The sequence below is a fragment of the Scophthalmus maximus genome, chromosome 3, assembly GCF_022379125.1.
Source record: "Scophthalmus maximus strain ysfricsl-2021 chromosome 3, ASM2237912v1, whole genome shotgun sequence".
NCBI lineage: Eukaryota > Metazoa > Chordata > Actinopteri > Pleuronectiformes > Scophthalmidae > Scophthalmus > Scophthalmus maximus.
This window is the reverse complement of record NC_061517.1, coordinates 25,230,180-25,251,476: the sequence shown is the minus strand read 5'-3', so window position 1 is coordinate 25,251,476 and position 21,297 is coordinate 25,230,180. Positions and strand designations below refer to the sequence as shown.

At 43.8% G+C, this 21,297-nt stretch overlaps 2 protein-coding genes across 4 annotated transcripts; both read right to left on the bottom strand.

Moving 5' to 3' along the window:
• Positions 1-1,873: 1,873 nt before the first annotated feature.
• Positions 1,874-10,440, bottom strand: nelfb (negative elongation factor complex member B). Its single transcript, XM_035640836.2, has 14 exons — positions 10,334-10,440; positions 10,117-10,233; positions 8,592-8,752; positions 8,382-8,481; positions 7,356-7,586; positions 7,072-7,257; positions 6,850-6,962; positions 6,655-6,757; positions 5,433-5,528; positions 5,130-5,272; positions 4,318-4,424; positions 3,357-3,498; positions 3,115-3,223; positions 1,874-2,342 (listed from the first exon to the last, which is right to left on the bottom strand). The coding sequence occupies exons 2-14, from the start codon at positions 10,216-10,218 to the stop codon at positions 2,184-2,186; spliced, it is 1,752 nt and encodes a 583-aa protein (XP_035496729.1). The 5' UTR covers positions 10,219-10,233; positions 10,334-10,440; the 3' UTR covers positions 1,874-2,183.
• Positions 10,441-11,307: 867 nt separating this feature from the next.
• On the bottom strand, positions 11,308-20,012 carry LOC118314346 (ectonucleoside triphosphate diphosphohydrolase 2). Of its 3 annotated transcripts, XM_035640737.2 has the most exons (10): positions 19,693-20,008; positions 18,002-18,119; positions 16,528-16,678; positions 16,276-16,435; positions 14,789-15,016; positions 13,461-13,733; positions 13,115-13,234; positions 12,865-12,999; positions 12,536-12,750; positions 11,308-11,686 (listed from the first exon to the last, which is right to left on the bottom strand). In XM_035640737.2, exons 1-9 carry the CDS (start codon positions 19,807-19,809, stop codon positions 12,544-12,546), a joined length of 1,509 nt encoding a protein of 502 aa, XP_035496630.1. In that variant the 5' UTR covers positions 19,810-20,008; the 3' UTR covers positions 11,308-11,686; positions 12,536-12,543. The 3 variants fall into 3 exon arrangements, with proteins under 3 accessions (XP_035496630.1, XP_047187200.1, XP_035496631.1); XM_047331244.1 differs by lacking the exon at positions 11,308-11,686 and having other exon boundaries at positions 12,404-12,750; positions 19,693-20,007; XM_035640738.2 differs by lacking the exons at positions 11,308-11,686; positions 14,789-15,016 and having other exon boundaries at positions 12,404-12,750; positions 19,693-20,012.
• Between the last annotated feature and the right edge of the window lie 1,285 nt (positions 20,013-21,297).

Sequence of the window (21,297 nt, the reverse complement as noted above, 5' to 3'; positions counted from 1 at the left end):
ATTCTTATTCTTCTTATTCTTATTCTTATTAATAAAGTAGGCAGGAGCCCTGCACAAGAATCTGGACCCCATAAATACATACACAGTGTCAGTAGCCCACCCCCCCTTATCCCCCACAAACATTGCCTCACCTGAAGTGTTTTTTTTTGTAATTCCCCATCTCAGGCCTGCAGGAATGAAGTTTTCCCGTTCCCCTCACTACGACGCCCTTGTTTTGAATTTCTGCTTTGAAACTGCAAATTCTCTTCATGACGGTTGCACGACGACTCGCTCCCCAATATGCGAAGTCTCCAAGTGATTTGCAAAACAATCGCCGTGGACCGAGACCAGTCCCAGTCCCCCAACCCCCCCCCCCCCCCCCCCCCCCCCCCCCCCGCCTCAATGGCCTGTATGTCAATTCACCTGCAGCCCTTTATGATAATGGCTTGTTCGCCTCTCTCTTCACCTCCAGCATGAACCAAAGGCCTTTCAGGCATCTGTGCCCAGGGTACAAATGACCCCCAGTCAACCCATAAGCACGGATCAGGTTATGAATAACACGCGTTCAATGGACCGTACGGGCTCCGTCCCACTACAAGACCCTGCAGCCTAAACAGCCTGTATTATATTATAAAATACATCAGACATGAATGACCAGCCCAATGTCAGCTGGTCACTTTGGATGAATTACCTTCACTTGCTTTGGCGACATGAAATACAACACTTTTCTCATGTTTAATGTAAGTGATGGAAAAATTCATTGCACATTAATCGTCTGTGGAATGAATTATGATGCCAGTTGGTTAAAAAAAAGAAAAGAATAAGAAGTTACTAACACACTTAAACAAAAGAAATCAAGGTACACTGGTGCAACACAGCACCCTGAGGGCGAGGAATAAGAAAAAAGGGCCGTTTTAAAAAATGTAGATAAAAGGAAATAAAATTACAATAGTTATATGACAATATGAATTCCCCTCACCGGTTTAAAATTCGTGCCATGTGAAAACCAGTGGTACAACAGACATTGTTGTACCACTGCGGGGACAGCCTACAGGAGGAGTGTCGGTTCGCACCAAACGATTGAAACTCTCTTCGAAACAAGATAGTGAGTCGCGTTTCAGTGTTTGATCATTCTTTCATACTTTTTTTTTGCACTACTTGGCGCTGGAGGAAACAAGATCTCGTCTCTTCTCGTTCGGAGAATGCACAGAGAAATGACAGAAGTAAACCGAATCTCGAATCCGGACTTTGTGTTGCATTCAAATGCTTGTTTCCACTTATATACAGTGCGATGCCGTGTGTTGCCATGACACCAGCTCTCCTCAGCAGCAGAGCTTGTTTGGTGCCTGTGTGTTTCTCCGTGTCCTTCCTGTGTTAACTGTGTTTCCTGTTTTCGCTTTTTTGGTTGTTTTTCATGTGTTGACTGTGAATTGGGTATAAAATATAAGCATATCATGCTCTGCAGAGATGACTCACAAAGTGCATATAGCAGACAATTAACATGATCAAATTCAAACCAGTGTAGTTTTTCGAGGGATGCTTCACTTGTTCTGACCCTGTTCTTTACACCCACACTCAACACTGGCCCTCAAGTAGGGCTGCAACTAACGATTATTTGCATCATCGATTAATCTGCCGATTATTTTTCTCGATTAATCCATTCGTTGTTTGGTCCGTAAACTGTTGATCGTGTTTCCCAAAATCCCAAGACGATGTTTTTTTTTTTGTCCTCACACCAAAGATCCTCAGTTCACAGTCGCAGAGGAGCAAAGAAACCAGAACATATTCACATTTAAGAAGCTGAAACTGAGCTACTTGCTTCTCCCGTAGTGACAGAATGACAGAGGTGTTGCGTAACATGTGGCACTTTGCCCGAAACACAATAACACTGCTGTGTATTTCTAAGAATCATTTATTTACATGTTTCTTGCACTACTCACACAGTTCAAATGCAACCCACTGATAGGGCCAATTACATCTTTGGACAACGATGCAAGAGCACAAAGTTTAGAAAAGTAAAGGAAAAACAATGGACCACACCGTCCAAAGACAGACATCCAAAGAAACTAAACCTCCATAAAAAAACAGAAATCGACAACAGACAAATGATGTGAAGTGTCTTTCAGAAGGTTCGTACTCCAGCCAATCTAGCGGCCGAATTCACAGTCAGTCACCGTCTTCTTTCCCCTTTTCCCGCCGCCGTCTCAGAGAGGCGTGGTCGGCGTGGAGGCGGTGGTGGGGACGCTCACCGGGTGCAGCCCTAGATCCAGGGACGGGGCTTCCTCCGGCGGCGGAGGGCTCTTCTTCTGGGCCTCCAGCTTCTCCATCAGCTGGGTGTAGAGCTCCTTCACCGGCTCGCCGCACTGTGGTCACCAGGCAGACATGTCAGAACATCACGATATACACAAGACAACTCACAAGCATAAGCTGCAACATGAAACTTTGACTGAAATGAAAATGTGCCTGTGTCCTGTGAGCATGTTGGAATTTGATGCTAGATATCATACAGAGTCCAACCGATATGGGATTTTTAAGGCTGATCTTAAAATGAAAACATCGGCTAATAAAAAGGAAGCCAAGGGGAGTGTCTGAATCAGCTGTTCTGCTACAGTCTAATAAGTTCATGTTGCGCCCAGCTGTTATGAAATGTGATGATCAGACATCATCTTAGGGGGCAGGTGTGACTTTGACAGTGAGACAAACTACAGTGATTAGATACTGAAGCAAAAACATGCCAGAAAAACAAATATGTGATTCTTCTGCGGAGCTCAGCTCAGCCCAAATGAACCCCTGCTTTAGAGGCCACAATAAATACAGTTACAGATACATACATATCTGCAAACAAAGACCCCCCCCAGTCAGGTTTTAAAGGATATAAAAATAATCTGCTATGCCAAATATTTTATGTATCAATGTTAACCCCAAAAAAGTTTTAAAAAAACTAAAAAAACTCTGAAATGGGGCTGGAACCATCCACTCTCTCTCCCTCAGCCGATAAGATCTACCCACTGACGCATTAGTCTCTGGTTATTTAATGTCGTGGGTAGACTTTTCTCTTCCTCTTTCTACTGTACCAATCACTGTAGCTCCCCTATTTTTTCAAAGCACAAGCTGAACGCAGAAAATGAAGCCAACCTGTTTCGGAGGTTCGAGAGTCTTCATCAAGGTTTCCGTGTACGACGGCAGCACCTTGTGCTGCAGGTGCAGCAACATTCGAAGGGTGTGCCTGTGGACGTTCTCTTTGCTGCAAAGTGTTCAGACAGAAACAAACGGATGTTCAAGTGACAAGAGGCACGGCCGTGTTTGCCGCTGGGCTCCATAAAGTAGGCGATGTTCATACAATTTCAATCGCAGAATCTGCGCGAATTTTCACGCACCTGGAAAAAGAGGTGAGGAGGAAGCCATCGAAGACAACGGAGCAGAACTCCTCTGTGCCAAACTCATCCGAGAGCAGGGTGAGGTGTCCGGTGAGCAGGTGCAGGAAGATGTCGCCGAAGGCCATGTCGTTGTACGTCTCCACTGCGGGCGGACAGCAGAAGTCTTTCAATGTACTGCACGTTGTTTATTTTTCAAGCAGAGAGTGAAAGAGTTTTCTTTGATAACGGGAAATACACAAATAAAAAACCAAATGACAATGTGAAAGACAGGACTCGACAAATAATCAAAACTGCCAAGAAATGTTTCTTATTAAGAGGTTTACTCAGCTGCTTGACCTTAGATCTACTGTAAATGATGGGGCTGCACCGAATGTTCAGCCTAAAAAATGTTCGGCAAAATCAAAATCGAAATTTTGTGGAAATTGGAGGGCAAATAAAAGTATTTTCTTTTATTTTGTTCTAATTGATTTCTTTTATTTGCTGGTATAATGTCTGCTGGAATGCAAAAAAAATCAAGACCAAAAAAGGAAAATGCACATTGAGGCTGTTTAATTTATGCAATGGTGAAAGAATTTGCTAATTAAATGATTAACTGTAAAACAAAAAAAACGTGCTTGGTTATTCGGTATTCGGCCAAGTGCTACATTTTGATAGGTTTTCGGCCAACAACTTTCATTTCGGTGCATCCCTAGTTAATAAGAAGCATCTTGCATCTTGCGTACAAAAATATACGGGCCAGCAAACCGGCATTCATACAAAGGTAATGTAAAATAATGACTTGCAGCAGATGTGGACAGAATAACCTATTGAATTGAATTTCTTTTAAAAAGTTCTTGTCTTTCAATAAGAAAGAAAGAAACTGCCACATCAGAGTTTGTCAATGAAATAACATGTCCGACGTCACATGACACTTTGTGCATGCTGGGGCAGGGTCGTAATTCAGAGGGGGCGTGACACTCACCCAGGGCAGGCAGTAACCTCTGTAAGGCGTTCTTGTTCCTCAGTTTGGCGATGTGGAGCACATAGTAGAGACCCATCTCACAGGCCACTCGGTTCTCCTGCAGGTACCTGAGGAGAACGGAGGAGAACATCGACGGTTCTCATCGCTGTGTCACTCTCAGACAAGGGGCCTTTCATCGGGCACGTCACAGATTCCACAGATGTGGTCTCGGTCTCGCGGTGTCACGTGGCTGACGTGTGTGCCGGTCGCTTACACGACACAGCCCATCGCATCGAACATCGACATGTAGAACAGGGGTTCTCAACCTTTTCTACTCCAAGGCCCACCTATTCATACTTGCAAAGGGACAGGGCCCATTAAAAGAAGGATTCTCTATTCTACGCCTCATGTGAGAGCGTCGAGCCACACTCCACACCTCCGTTGACAAAACCATATTTAATGAAGACGGGATTGTATCTACGCACACATTTATCACTTTTTGGGTGAAATAGTAACGTCGCCGCCATACCAGGTAAGCAAATAGAATTCATAATTTATTATTTTAATAATCGTTTATATACTTTACATAATTTGAGCATCCAATTACCATCATATTATTAGATGAATCAACTAAATAAAAAATAAAAAAGTATATATATATATATATATATATATATATATATATATATATATATATATATATATATGTTGATGTAAAGGTTGAACCTGTGGTTCCACTCTTCACACTTATCCTGATGCTGGTACTGACCAGAGCATCTTCCTACGAAGTCGTCTCATGCCACATCTCTCGCTCTCCCCCTGCGGCGTCTTACCTGTTGAAGGCGTCTGGCAGGGCGGTCGGGTACGACTGCGAGCTCTTCTCCTCGCTGGGAAGCTTCTGTTCCACAGTGAAGGTGTGATCATCAACGACCACTGACATCATGGCGGGCAGGAAGCGGGTCACCACCTCCAAGTCCTGAGGGCGGCGGCACAAGAAGGGCGAATGAACATCAACAACGCTGATTCATCCGGCTTCGGGGTGAAAAACAACTGACGCAGTTTTGCAATAAAACTTGATGAGGTTTTGGGGATTTTTCCGAAGTGATGCATCCGAGGCGACGCTGTACTGTACATACCAAGCGAGGCTCTTTGAAGACCTGACTGTCAATCATGTCCCACGCTCCCTGGCCCAGTGAGAGCATCCTCAGCAGCAGCATCAGGTCAGAACTGTCCTGTTCACAAACACACACACACACACACACACACACACAATGACTTAAAGAAGCACCACACAATCATCTAGGGCGGCAACTAGCAATTACTTTCATAATCGATTAATCTGTTGATTCTTTTTTTGATTAATGGATTAGATGTTTGGTCCATTAACTCTCCCTAAAGTGGTGAAAAATGTCAATGGTGTTTCTCAAACTCCAACATGACGTTTTGTTTTCTCCTCATACCAAAAACATTCAGTTTCCTATCGTGGAGGAGCAAAGAATCTAGGAAATATTCACATTTAAGAAGCCAAAATTTTTTTTTCTTAGCGATTAATTGATTATCAAAATAGTTGGCGAATCATTTATTTTAACTGTTGCGGCTCTACAATCATCCAGGCACATCGGAACTGTGGAGACAATTTTTCCTCTTTGATTAATTAGCTGATAAAAACATTAATTTTTTTTAACCCACAACTTTCATTACTGGTTCAACTGGATGTGAGGGTTTAAGATCATTGTTACTTGAAATACCTGAATTCTGAAATGTTGATCAGACAGAAGAAAATATCTGAAGCCCCCCCCCCGCAACTTCACTAAGAAGGTTTTGTTTTCACTCCGGTCCATTGGTTTATTTCCCAGGGAATAATTCGTGGATCTTGATGGTCTGGTCAAATTTAAGCGAACTGTTGGGGCTTGGCCTCCACTGAGTGATATTCTAGATTAAAATGTTTTTTAATTATGACATTTTGCAGACTAAACAATTAAAAAAGCCAAAAATTTAAATAAATTATATTTACTGAACGTCATCCAAAGGGCCCAAAGGAAACAATAAATCATGTCACATGAACAATTACAGGCAAATGATGGGCTGAGGGTCAATGGCACACTATTTGATTATGTCATCCCTATGGAATATTTATATTTGCATGAAGTGTTATGAACAGGAACATACCGTGTGTGTCCCTGAGGTCAAACAAACACGATGAATGCGTTGACATCCATCAATGTTTTATTTTTTTCAGTGTTTTTAAAAACTGCATCGTTGACGGTCTTCTTCCTCTTTCCTAACTTTTGCTGCCCCCCAGCTGTCAGGACATCAAGACATCATTGTAAATGACTGCGTATCGAGTCGTATGCTCACCCTTGGTAAAGATTCTTGACTCAGCAGCTCTTGCAGGTTCCTCATGATACTCAGCACCAGGGTGTTGCAGGCGAACGGGTCGCACAGGATCATGGACAGGTCCCTGTGACACACGCAGATTTATAATTCATCCGAACGGCAGAGACAAACAGCGTTGTGTGCACAAAACTCCAGCCGCCCCCTCCCTCCCGTTACCCGAGGACTTGCTCTTGCCCCTTCTTCACTCCGTCCAGGAAACCCTGCAGCTCCCTGGCCCGTTTGCCGTCCACAAACTTTTCGCGGATGCATGCGTCTAAGCACCAAGTGAACTGTCGAAGGCGCACGGCAAGAACACAAAAGAGACAAACCTGTGACGTGAAAGCCACAACACGGTAGCACAGTGTTAACGGGATGCGCCGGCGCCGCTTGCGCGCTCACCTTGTGGCAGGGGTCGACGGAGCAGATCTCACTGATGTCCAAGTCGTGAAGGGACATGAGCAGCTCCGCCCTCAGCGTGCAGTAGTGGACGTTTCGCGTTCGCAGGAAGAGCGTTCGCAAGAACTGCAGCACCATGTCGTACAGCTTCACGTTCTTGCCGATCATCTGGGTCAGCTTCAGGACCACCTGCGGTGCGACGGCATCGGACGGGTTAACGGCGGCACGCGCTACGGAAATCGTTCACTTCTTTTTCGGCATGAGAAGCCCCAACGAGCGGCGCTTACCTCGCCTTGCCGCCGCATTTTGGGGGAGGGGCTGAAAAAATTGTGCAGGATGGAGAGGTCGCTGCTGAACAGCGCCGCTTCCTTTTCCACGATGTACTGCTTCAGGAGGGGCGAGACCTCGTCTCCGAACAGAGCCTGGTTGTCCTGCCAGATCTGCCTCTTCACCTCCACAGCACACACCTTGTACAGCTCCTTGTCGGCCATGACCATCTTCAGCTTCTTCTCCGGCACCTGCACGAGGGAGCGCGGGGTCAAGATGAAGGCGAGGTCTTGGACATCTTTGAGCTTTTGATTTTAACAACATGCTCTAGAATTACACTCAACAATCCGTAAAAGATGAATTGCGACGATATTCAGGACAAACGTGGTGGTGATGGGATTTCCCAACTTTTTATTTCCTGTTTGATGACGGTGCTCCCATCAAACCATGAAATGAAAAGTTGTTCAAATATAAACAAATATACACGTTTTTATCATTGCTTACAATCATTTGTCAATGGTTCACCTACACAAAACACTTCACACAGTCAGTACAACTGCCAACTAACCTAAACTATGGCTATAGAGCAGTTAAACTACTACTACTACTATTACTACATGAATCGCCAACTATTTTGATAATCGATTAATCGGTTCAGGTAGCTTTACGAAGAAAAAGTCATAATTCTCTGATTTCAGCTCTTTAAATGTGAATATTTTCGGGTTTCTTTGCGCCTCTGTGACAGTGAACTAAATATCTTTGGCGTGTGGACAAAACAAAGCATCACGTTGGAGTTTGGGAAACACGATTGACATTTTTAACCATTGTATGGACCAAACAACTAATCGATTAATCGAGAAAATAATCGACAGATTAATCGACGGTGGAAATAAGCGTTAGTTGCAGCACACACAAGATGTGTCACACCAGATAATGTTATCGTACACGCAGGGGTGTAGCACCAAATTCTGGGCCCTATACATAAGCGGCCTCTGCGAATACCAATTCAGTGTCAATACTGCACACGTCCTTGTAGAACCACTTGCCTTGGGGAGATGCTTCAGCACCTGCATAACCACTGGCTGAATGGATGGCATTTTGACAAGTGGAAAGCTCTTCTCCAGCAGCTCTTCCAGCTTCCCGTATCTGCAAAGGAGATGCCAAACAAAGCACAGTCGCACCCTTGCTGGTTCCTTCAGGGAATATTACTCACAGTCAGAAAAAGAGACGGCCGATGGACACACACACACACACACCTGTCCTCCTCCTTGCCCTCGGCGATGGTGGCGACCCGCTCCATCAGCTTGTCCCGCAGCTCGTCAAAGACGGACTGGTGGAACTCCAGGCGAGGCGTCCCGTGGAGGTCGAGGAAGGGCAGGGCGGACTGGAGAGTCGGCAGCAGGATGCCATTTTCCATCTGAAGTCATGCAATTCGCAGAATACAGAGGTTAGCTCAAACTCATCTAAATCATAGATGTTGAATTGAGGTAGTTTGGGGTATTTTTATCTTACAAAAGAGAGCAATAAGAATCATTGACAGAGCAGAATATCATGAACCAACCGATAGATTATTTATAAACTCACTCGCACTTAAATTTGGAGACTCTGTGATGTTCAAAACAGCGCAAATAATGTATAAAGTCAAAAATAGGACGTTCCTGACTGTATCCAGAAGCTGTTCCAGATTAGAGAGAGCAAGTACGAACTAAGGGGAATGTGCACGTTCACTTAGATAAAGATTAGAAACAAATGTAAATCAGAGATGTGTATTGGCAGAAGGAGTAAACATGTGGAACTTTTTAGATGAGGAAATGAAAATATGTATCACGCTACAAAGTTTTTTAAAAAATACTAAAAAAGAAGATGCTCAACAAGTATAACAGTGAGGCATGTATGTGTATATGAATGGGAATGTATTTTTTGTTATCTTCTGCAAGTAACGTGAGTGTTAATAAGTAATACTTTATGTATAATAATCATTATGAAAACATTTACAAAAATCTTTCATTCCCTCTGCAATAAGCACTCTGAACAATATAAGCTAGACAACGTGCAGCTGCTGTTTTTGTATGTTTTCAGTATGTTTTAAGTTTTTGGTCGAAGGAGAATTTCTGTCACTGCTTTGGGACACACAATAAAGTTATCTATCCATCTATCTATCTATCTATATATCTATCTATCTATCCATCCATCTATCTACTGTATCTATCTATCTATCTATATATCTATCTATCTATCTATCCATCTATCTACTGTATCTATCTATCTATCATCTATCTACTGTATCTATCTATCTATCCATCCATCTATTTATTTATCTATCTACTGTATCCATCCATCCATCCATCCATCTATCTATCTATATATCAATCTTTCCATCCATCTATCAATACATATATCTATCTATCTATCCATCTATCTATCTATCCATCCATCCACCCATCCATCTATCTTTCCATCCACCCATCCATATATCTATCTACCCATCCATCCATCCATCCATCCTGGGGGACATAAGAACAACCTTCCTACACTCTTATGGGTGAGGGTCTCGAGTCCAGACGACACCATGTTTTCTTGTTTGTTTTCATTTTTACTATTCACGTTATGAATGTGTTGTTGTGTTTCTACGTGATCGAAAACAAACTGAACTGAACTAAAAGCTCGCGTATGTCAGGGTGAGCACCGGCACCGGCGACCCATCAATGCATGGTGCATATTGTATAATCGATCAAGTCGTGGTCTTCGCGGGACGTCTGCTCACAGCTGTCCGCGTCTCACCTGAAACTGGTCGATGGCTTTCAGCGGCTCGGTGCAGTTGGTGAGCGTCTCCTTCAGGTCCTCGCCGTTGGAGATCCCGAGCTCCGGCAGCCCCGCGAACATGCTGCCGTCGTGCTTCTGCGAGTTTGCAGATGCAGATGCAGAGACAGACAGATTGCTACAGGAAGAAAAAGAAGGAGAACAACAACAACAACGAAAAAGCAGAAACAACACATACGCGTTTTTTCGCCGTCAAGGCAAACTTCCGGTGTTGCGACCTTGTAAGCGGTCCGCCGGAAACAGAAACAGCCAGGGGAAGGGTTCCCGCTCGGTCAGGGTCGGTGCGGTGCCGAAAAGTGATCGGCGATCCTATTGATTTGAAGGTTTGTATGCGTCTGTATGTCTAATATTACTACACTGTAATTAACACGATGATACACGGTAATGGGTTATGTTACAAAATAAAGAAATTACTAGGATTATCCTTATAACTGCATTATTTCACCGTCTCTGTCTTAGATTATAACCCATGCAGATTTCCATCTGTTGAAATACCTTTAAATGGACCATACAACTCATAAATCACAGTATGCTACCTGACAAAACGGACAGAGATCAGTTTCTGGCGGACGATCACCCTTTGGCACCACACCAGTCACTAGCCTATATGGGGCCCTAAGCAGAATTTGATTTAAGAATTAGTCATGCATGTCCTCTTTTGTGACATTGCCTTTATCTTATCTTTATACTCTACTGCCTTTTCCATCAACTGTCTGACTGAATATGGCTGCACCGTGCCTATAGTTACATTGGGCAAGGGGCCCCCCTGGTGGCCAGGGGGCCCTAGGTAGCCACTAAGTCTGTTTTTTGTTACCTTAGTTATTAAATACTCCCTTTTCCCCATACCTGCATTTGGATACTGTTCCTTCAAACATGTGACACTTAGACCTAACTATGCTATTTAATAGCATACTAATTTAAAATATATTTTATATCAGATAAAAGCAGAATTGACTATAATTCTGCCGCTCTTGTATATATCGGATACAATAATGAAGTGCACCTACAGCTGCTGGGCTTGGCTGCATTTGTTTTTATTCATTTTTGTACTTAGTCCTTACTATGCTATTTATCTATTATACAAAATATACTTAATTGATTTAAATGAACAGTGCCCAATATAAAATATCAGAAAGAAGCATATTATCCCACTGAAACTTAATCCAACTTTAATTATAACCAGAACATAAATGCAGTGACATCTTCAGTGCTGTATGGCCACAATGCAAGTACAGTTTCCTGTCCAAAACAGAATCACCCAACCTTAGAAAAGATGTTATCACCAACTTTCAATTGCTCATAGGGCATAAGAACAGAATAGATTTTGAAACATAAACAATGAAACCATATACATGTATGTGTTATGATGATCAAACTGAAAACTGTGATCAATATGTTAGTTCTTAGACGTGACTCCTGACTGGGTGTGAAGGGGAAAATCTATATTGCCATATTCGGAGCTGGTGTGTCAGACATTGATGCTGCAGTCTTTTCTTGATTGTTCAAGAAACGGCGTCGCCATGGTGACACACTGTTGAACAGAAACAGGAAGCTGTGATTGAGGGGCCTAGCATGCCACAAAGATCAACAAATTTGTCACACTCCTCAGAAGGCCTAAAATGTGACATCTAATGGGATTGTGAAATTTAATGGGGTAGTGAAACTTAATGGGGTTGCCCCCCCACACACACACACACAAATTTCACCAATATTTATTAGTTAAGGTTGGCACATATATATGAGGCCAAGACTTTTAAAAAATCTCAACGTCCACAATTTTGAATTTTGTGTGGAAATGGAGATTGGAACAAAAATGTAGACACAGAAATCCACAGAAATCCCTCGAACCTATTGTTCTAGCCAGACCCAATGAACACAGGTCAGATATGAAAAACAAAAAAGCCCAGAAAAATTAACCTGCAACACACTGGACTAGTTCACTGGAGAAAAATATCTCTACAGGTACAATGACCACAGATGGTTACTGATTGGAATTTAAATGATCATTTTGGCTTTTGATACTCAAATTCAATTTAAATCTTCTTTCATAAGACGTAGAAAATTGCGTCTGTTAAGGTTGTCTTGTCTTTGTAGTTGGGTGTGGGCTGGTATAACATAATCTATCTGGAACATTCGTAAGTCACACACACACACACACACACACAAACACACACACAGACACACACACACACACACACACACAAAAGCAGAGGGTTCTGATTTCCAAAGAAAATTGTGCACACACTTATTACTACTTCATGACTCAGTTTTAATAACATGCACACTGACAAAAATGTCTATTTGTTTCATGAATCAGTACAACATCTTTGGTTGGACATGTGCATACAATTACTACTATTAGGACTGAGAGGTGTATCACCGTTGCTCCTACACCATGTCTTTGTCAGCTCTTGTCTTTATGTGGCTTATCAGTAGGTACGCCAGAGCGACGAGGAGGAGCGTGATGAAGAGAAGGAGGACGCAGGCCCAAGGCCCCGAGGGCAGAGCCGTCATCTGTCCACAGCTCTCTGCTGGTACCAAGTTGCTCAGACTCAGCATGAATCCCAGGGCCCAGCCCACGGATGCTCCTTCCACCTGCAAAAGCACAAGAGGAGGCTCACTGACACACCACAGCGGCAGCGCAGAAGACACTGTCCCGCATCAGGCCCAACGGTTTGAGCACACAGGCCGAAAATCCCAGCACCTCACCTTTTCCTGGAAAGAGATGGAGGGAAACGAGACGTTGTCGAACCTGTACCCCTGCGTTAAAAGGACCTGCATGTAGTTGGAGGTGGCGCAGATATTTTTCAGGAATTTCTCTGGCTGCTTTGTCTTTGCAGTTATCTGTGAGAGGAAAACACGTTGGGTTACCTCCTGGTGGTTCAAAACATGAACATGGACATTTGAGAATCCCTATTCGTCACGGGCTAGGCTCAGGGAGCCGCGTGCTCAAGGGTACCTCAGAGATGGTCATGATGCAGACGCGTCGAACCGCCTCCTCCATTTGACTGGCCGTCGTGATGGCCATGTCGGCGAGGATGCTGAGGTCTCTGTGAATGAAGAAGAAGGCAGAAAATGCCTGTGGAGACGAGGGAGCACCGAGTTAATGCAGAGTAACACACACTCCTTCCCTTTCCATTTGATTATATGCTCGACAAAGGAACAAGAGAGATGTCTTGTGTGTTAGAAAACGGCTTGGAGGTAGGTACTGTCAACCAAAAGTGTAAATCAAAAGTTGACGAAGGCTGCGGTGAGAATATTGCAATCTTTTGTGTGTGTGTGTCTGTCTGTAAGACTCCGCTCACCATGAAGCTTCCTCTCACGCTGGGCTGGAAGACCCCATCAAAGGAGCACCTGGAGTAAGGGCATTTGTCGAAGGAGAACATCCGTTTCACAGTGCTCAGGCAGTTGTGGTAGTCTCCCGTGCCGAATACTTGCACAGTCATCTGGGGGTCGAACGGGGCGGATGTGTGATTCTTAGTGCACGGAGAATTAAAGACATCCCTGCCCAGCTTGATGGACATGTTGAACCGTTGCGGGTAGCACGGGTGGGACACTTCGGGCTTCACACCTTGAGTCTGAAAGAGGCAGAAAGATGCAGAATGTACTCTTCAGATTAAAGCACACATTTTGCTGGAAGCCTTGTCTTCCACTTTTTGAGTTTCCAGAAACAGAGTTATACCTTTTGGACTTCAGGCAATTTAGTTCCAAGTAACTGCATGTGCATTTGGGGAAAGGATGCTTTGTTTAGGGTTAGGTTAGAAGACTGATACCACTCTCACGTGCACCAAACGTGAAGCTCCAGTCAGAGGCTGGTTGTCTGTGCCAGATTTTGTCACCTTTGTACACAGCCCGGCTGTTCCCCCAGTTTCCTGTCTCACCGAGCTCACGGGCCACCAGCTCCAGCTTCATATTCAGATGACTCATTTGGACTTCAGAAATCAGAGTGGTATCGATCCTCTAATCTAACATCCAGTATGCACAAGCAGAGCAACAGCAGCAGCAGTTTCAGTGCCCTCTCTCGCTATGTGTGTGTGTGTGTGTGTGTGTGTGTCTACACAGGAAATGTCGAGGAACAGTATTTCGCAGGTTGTTGGAGTGAATTTGGGGAACAATCGTCTTCTCCAGGGTACTTTGGTTCCAACATCCCTGTGGGCGAGTTTACCGCAGCAAGATGCTGATCTCAATCAATGGCCTTTCAGGTGGTGTCATGACGATTAAGAGTCCTTGGAGGAAAGGTACATCACTGTCTAATCCCGCCTCCTGCTCATACATTGGCCCTAACGGGATCTGTTCCTCAATCAGTTTTTAACTGTACTCTCTCACCGGAACTTGTCAAACTCACAGATCGAAGAGAAACTTTTTTTTTCTTTGACTTTGGGTTTTGTCCCACAACACTTACTGTACATTCACAGTACATTTAGAAGTGTATGTTTTAATGGCCAGTAAAAACAGGAAGAATGATTACAGCAATTCACTATTATTCCAAGACGGACTCCAAAAATAGCTGTGAAAGTCAGAAATCCTAAAAATAAGGTTAATGTTTCTCAATAGCCATAGTCTATATATATATATATAATTTTTTTAAATATATATATATATATATATATATATTTATATATTTAAACAATACCATGATAAGATGGGCCATCAGTTTCCTCAGGAACTGGTCTTGGCCATAGCACAGGTAGCTGTGCGTGTATAGTCGATGGGTTTGTCCGTAAAGCTTCAGCTCCATTAAGTTATCACCGTCCTCCACTTGTTCCGAGGTCTCGAAAGTGATCTGAGTGGAAGCTCCACCTAAATCCAAAGCTCCAGTCGTCTCTCTGCCGGGATTCAGCCAACGCCCGACGAAACCATACTGAGAGGCGAGAGAGGACGTGTCAATACATGAGAATTTTAATTCATGCAGGAAATATTACAACAGTGAAAAAGACTCAGAGGATGACGTCTAGCAAATAACACTGGTCAATGTCCTTATCTGATGAAGGTAAGGTCTTTGGTCCGTCATTTTGGTTCAGTGTGAACAGTGGAGTCTCAATCCCAAGTCGTCACTTACGGACGCTTGTTCAGGAGTCACTTTTGAACATAGTTAGTAGTTTCGCCTTTAGTGTCATTTTCCAACATGCAGGTTTGTCCAATAAGAGATCTGTCTGCCACAAAAAATGTACTTTTAAAGCGAACAAATAATCATCTTGTGACAATAAATTTGAAAACTGAAAAAAATAAATGTGAGAGTGCTGGGACGAACCCAGAGATAGAAGTCTGGAACAGGTTTTATGCCTTCAGACTGGCTTGAGCGAATCATACAAAGTATTGTTGGATGTCCATGTTTCTACAGTAGCCCAAGAAGGACAATTGAATTTTTGCATTACCCGAAGGACACGGAAGGTTCTCCTACATACTTGGAAGGGGGAGGGTGGGGACACCTTTTCAGTTGTGTGACCTCCTCCAAATCTATACACCATTCTGGAACCATTCGGTCCTCTGATACGGGTCTGCTCACCATGCCCTGTACCAGCCTTGAAATTTATGGTGACAGGGCATTCAGTGTGGTTGCCCCCAACCCCCTGGAACTCTCTCCCAGTAGAGTTATGAATGCCCGAATCTCTGGATTTAAAAACCTATCTATTCACAAAGGCCTTTGACCACTGGTGTCATAATTCCTTGCTTCTCTACTGTTACTCTCTGTCCTTTGATGGTTCTATCATTATTTAATTTTTTTCCCAAGCGGCCTTGGGTATCTTGAATGGTTTTTATATAAATCCAAGTTATTATTATTGGCATTATTGTTATTTTTTCAGTTGGTTGCGATCTGAAAATTCACCAGTAGATGTCACCAAATCCTACTAACCCTTGGAACCTCTTGGATCAACCAACACACCCTGGCTATTGTATCTTGGCTACTTCTTCTTCGTCATGTAAGGGTGCGTGTGTTTCATTTCAGTCTTGTTTTGTAACTATAGCATCTTTCAGTTTTGACACTACCACTAGGTACAGCCTAGTATAGCCTAGTACCAGTACTAGTCCAACCCACAGTGCGTTTACTGTACGTTTTAAAGGGTTTCCTCTGTGGCTTCCTGTGTGGAACAGAAAGGACGACGAAAAGTCAGAGTTTACCTTGGCAAAGTTTTCATGCAAGTAATTGACTGTGACCCAGCCGTATGCGCCCTCCTGCTGTCCGCTCAGGATGACTGCCTCTTTGAATTCGAAGGGGTAAGACCGCAGTTTGTTTTCCACTTCCTTCAGTATCCGGTCTGTCTCTGTGGCATTGTTTATTCTGCTCAAGAATGGTGAGAGTTGAAAGCATATTTGATCAATTCCAAATGAATGCATAATTAATGTCTCGTGTTAATGGGCAAGTCTACTGACTTCAAGAGCCTCATGCCCGCAGTTGCCCCCAGGTACAGTGGAGTTTGTCTGTGTCTGGATTTGGGGATGTCCTTCACAGCTTGATCCAGACACGCCTTCAGACTCTCTGCTGCACCACCACGGACTCCTGCATAGCTGGATATCCCTCCCCCTTGACAGACAGAGAAATTGGTGCTTTTTACAGAGAACTCCTAATTGACCCCAGGGAACTGGACTTCCCTATTTCAGTCAATCGTTTTTTACCTTCCCTGGAAAAAACGATTGACTGAAATAAAAGCTGTGGTTTTGTGTTTCCAGAGAAATTCTGCAAACAAACTGAAGTAAGAAAAGGAACTGACTGATTCAAATGACAAGAAGGCACTGGTGAGGAAGTGGACCATTTAGGAACAAAGGTCATGACATTTATTATTCTGATAAAGTCAGTGGATATGTATTAAAAAAAATGTTTTTACAGGAACACATCATGGAAGTGAAAGAGAAGGTGTCCTTTTGACCATGCCACTCTCGGGTTAGAGGGTTTAGTTCAGCTGGGTTAACCCCCCCCCCAACTAACCTTAAGTGGTTCTTATGTACAGTGGCAAGAAAAAGTAGCGGATCCCATTTGGAAATACCTGCATTCATGAGTAAATGTGTCAATGATGTAGTCAATTTTCCATCCAAGTTACAAGTATGAATAAACACACACACAAAAAAGGCTTGGACTCAGGGGTCAGTACGCCCTCTCTTTTTGCCAGTCATTTAATGGTCACGTGAAAAGAGCTGCGTGTGTGCGTCGTTTTTGTCCTGTGTATGTTTTAATCAATAGACGATCCTGTAGGGCCTCTCTTGGGATGACGTCACGGCGTCCGCTCACCAGCTGAAGGTCAGCAGGAGCTGGCGATACAGCAGGACAACGATCCCGAACATCCTAGTACATCTACTACGGAACAAAAACTTCAGAGAAAGAAAAAAATCCACCCGGCGGAGAGCTCAACCCATCAGAGATGGAATGACTCGTTCACACCGGGCATCCTGAGAACAGGCGGTGGGCTGAAGGAGTCCTGTAATTTACCTCCAGTTCAGTTCACCTCCTGAATGTTGTGCGGCTCTGAGCCGTAGATCCTGATACTGATTGTTTGAGGTTGCGGCTGCCTAACCAGTTATCATATCCAATCCACTTCCTTTTTTCATCAGCACTGTGAATGCTTAATGGGTGTGTCCAATAAAGACACAGAGATGATAATTGCTTGTGGTATTAGTGCACATTGTGTTTGCCTGTATCATGACTTAGATGGGAATCGGCTCACGTGTGATGTTGTGTCATGTTATGGCCAATTAACTCGGAAAAATCCAGGTCATCTCACACACTTTTGTTTGGACAAACCTATCTTTGAGACTTGCGATGAAGACGAATCTTCTCGCCTTATTTTGTCTTGACGTGGCGGTGCAGCGTTTCGCGTGTCAACCTTTTACTCGCCCAGAGCGGGGGGCTCACCTTTTGCGTCACACTGGCTGTGCTGGGTGACAATGCCAGTGCCGTTCAGCTTGTCCGCCGGCCATTTGTAGATGTACATGGAGGTGTGGGACGAGCCTGCGTCTAGAACGATTCCGTACTAAAACAGACAAGAACGCTCAAACGTCAGAAGACAGAACATACAACATGCCTCCAGCGGCCCATTTTGAACTATTCAAAGAATGCTCACAACACGACAGATATTGCCCAGTAACATGCTCTGCTGGTGGACCCAGAAAAGTCGAGGACTATCTCCTGCACATGTAGAAGGAACGAGGGTATTTTGTTTTGTGCTGTTTGTCCGTGTCGCTCTGCTCGTGTCGGCCTGTTCGATTAGGCTACTTCACTGGTGCAGGATGTGGCTACAGCATGTACGGCGGCTTCTGAGAATTGCCAGGATGTGTGAGAGTTTCTGCAACGGCTATGCCCTTATGACTCTGCCTTATATGGTTGGACTGATGCTCTTCTGCTGCCAAAAAAAAAAAATCCCATCATGACACGGAGACAGGGGCTGTGGTATTCTGCACTGTGATGTCTTTTTGAACTCTGTCTCCCTGTGTGTGCCCTTTTGCAACGACAGCTTCAAAGTTCTTCCATTCAGTCCTATTTCGGCATTGTTCTGTCGGCAGAGGGAAGAGGCGATCCATCTGAACTAACAATGACAGACTAATGCGTGAATACTTGCCCTGAACTGGATTGAAAATCAATCAACACACCTTTTCTTTTTACATAGACCGTCAGTGTGTTACCCGGCACAACCCGTTTGGAGTGAAGAGCGTCCCCTGCTCAGTTCAGTACTTTACATCAACATTATTCATTACAGGGAAAGGAAGAATGAGGGCAGATACATATTTCCTCTACTATTTCTAAAATACTAAAATGACATTATGCAAATTACATGTGCAAATTAAGCAGGTTAATTACAAAAGAGTTTTTACTCCAATTTGCTTGTGACCCCGGGGGTACTCTGAATCTCCAACCAGAAGGGAGAGTTTCAAACTCAAGGTGAAGAAGTTGATAGTCTAATCTGGACCTGGCTCTGTTCAGGACCCACTGGTCAAAGATAGCCCGACAGAGGGGTCTGTGGGACACCAATCACCTTTGCCAGCCGCCTTCACAATATGGCTCAAATGAATTATTTTTTCTCTGATGTTCAGGTTACCAAACCGAGCAATCGCGGTTAATGTCAGAACAGATTCGATAGAAAAGACTTGCAAAACAAGGCCACCATCATCCCTTTCAACATTAAAACCATTTAACTAACACAGACGTTGCTGTTCCCTTCTTTACAAACTGCATGAGAATTTGGCATCAAATTTCAGGTTCTTGTCAACGGTCAAGATATTTGTTCTGTCCCACCAAAGTCCGACTGTCCTGTCCAGCTGAAGACAAACAGCTCCTTGCTCTGACATAGCCTCTAACACAGTTCGACATAGCAGCTAAAAACCACGAGCAGGTGTTCCAGAAGGAAAAATGATGATGATGATAATAATACATGAAATATTAATAATAATAAGAACAATAATAATAATACACATTAGTAACATTTGAATCTTGAATTATTTTTGACTTTTGTTTGGAGACAATAAGAGAATCCATATTGCCATTACTACTACTACTACTACAGAAAGTACTGACACCAATGATGGCGAAAAACGCTCCTTTTTCATTACCATGGTTTCGGGAGGCGTCTCCACCTCTCTGGCCGGAAGCACGAGCAGGAGGATCCCGACCAACGACAGGACGAGCAGCGCAGCCGCGGGGATGCTTCGGGAGTAGCGCAGGTCCATGCTGGCTCTGTGGCTCTGCGCGCACGGACGATCTGAGGAGAGAGCTGCGCGTCCGCGGTGTCCAAGCCCCGGCGAGGCGCGGGGGCGTGCGTAAAATGGCTGACAGCGGTGGGTTTGGACTTCTGACGCGTTAAAGAGAGAGGTTTTTACGCTTCCTCTCGCTCCATTACGCGCGCAAGTCAAGTGAATCAGCAGGAGTTGTACAGTTCCTTGGACTAAAACTCCAACATGCACTGGCTTCACAAGTTGTTCACGCCCCTCCCCTTCTTTACGCACTTGTAGATTTTCATGAATCCAGTATTCCACAATGACAAAATAGAACCTTTTTTCTTTTAAGTTGCAAAATGTGCAAATGTACTGTTTAAAAATAATGTAAATACTGTCATCTCTCTTTGACAGAAGTATTCAGTAGGGCAGCGACTGACGATTCCTCTCATGGTGGATTAATCTGTCGATTATTTACTCGATTAGTTGTTCATAAAATGTCATAACATCATGAAAAATGTCGATGGAGTTTCCCAAACCTCCGAGATGATGCTTTGTTTCGTCCGCACACCAAAGATATTAGGTTTACTGTCACAGAGGAGCATAGAAACCAGAAAATATTCACATTTAAGAAGCTGAAATCAGAGAATGTAGACTTTTTTTTCATAAAAAACACTGAATTATCGATTAACTGTTGCAGGTCTAGTATTCAGCCCCTTCATTCAAACATATCCACACTTGTGCCAACTACAGTAAACCAGTAAACAACTCCAAAACGATCGCCTGAATGAAAAAGTGGATCGGATCCTACAGTTGGATTAATGTTGTAAAACAGGAAATTGTCGATATAAGTGTAAGTCAAGTTTACAGTTTGTATGCCTGAGAAGCAGAATAATTTGCCGCGTGTGGTTCACACATTGACCCAACAAGCAACTATGCAAGATGTCGATTTGCTGACATCTCGATATCCTTTAAGACAAATTACTAACAACTAAAACTGCGTTTCAGTGTTTCTCTAGCACTTCACAGAAAATGAGAAACCATTATTTGTTTCCTTCATTATTTTTTATAATTTCACAGTTCATCTTATTCATTGTGAAGCAATAATTTGGTGTGCGTCATCTCAAGGCCTATGGGATCAACAGTTGTCCAAAGCGTGAGTTTTCATTATCATTATTATTATTATTATTATTATTATTATTGAATCAAACGCCAGCTCCTAGTCCTCGGGAGCCGAGGTCTCCAGCTGAGGGGAGAGGGTCCCGGGGCCAGACTCGAGCCAGAGATATTCAGCATCTTCAACCCACAGTCACACGTCAAACTCATCACCCCAATCTGCCCTCTATCACCTCAAGAACATCTCCAGACTCCGGCCTTTCGCTCATTCACGCCTTCATCTCATCCCGCTTGGACCGGTGTCCTGGTCGGGGGGAACCAGCAAAGCCCCCCGCTTGTAAAGCATCCCTTGGGTCCCTCGAAGGGCGCCATATAAAATGTAGTAAT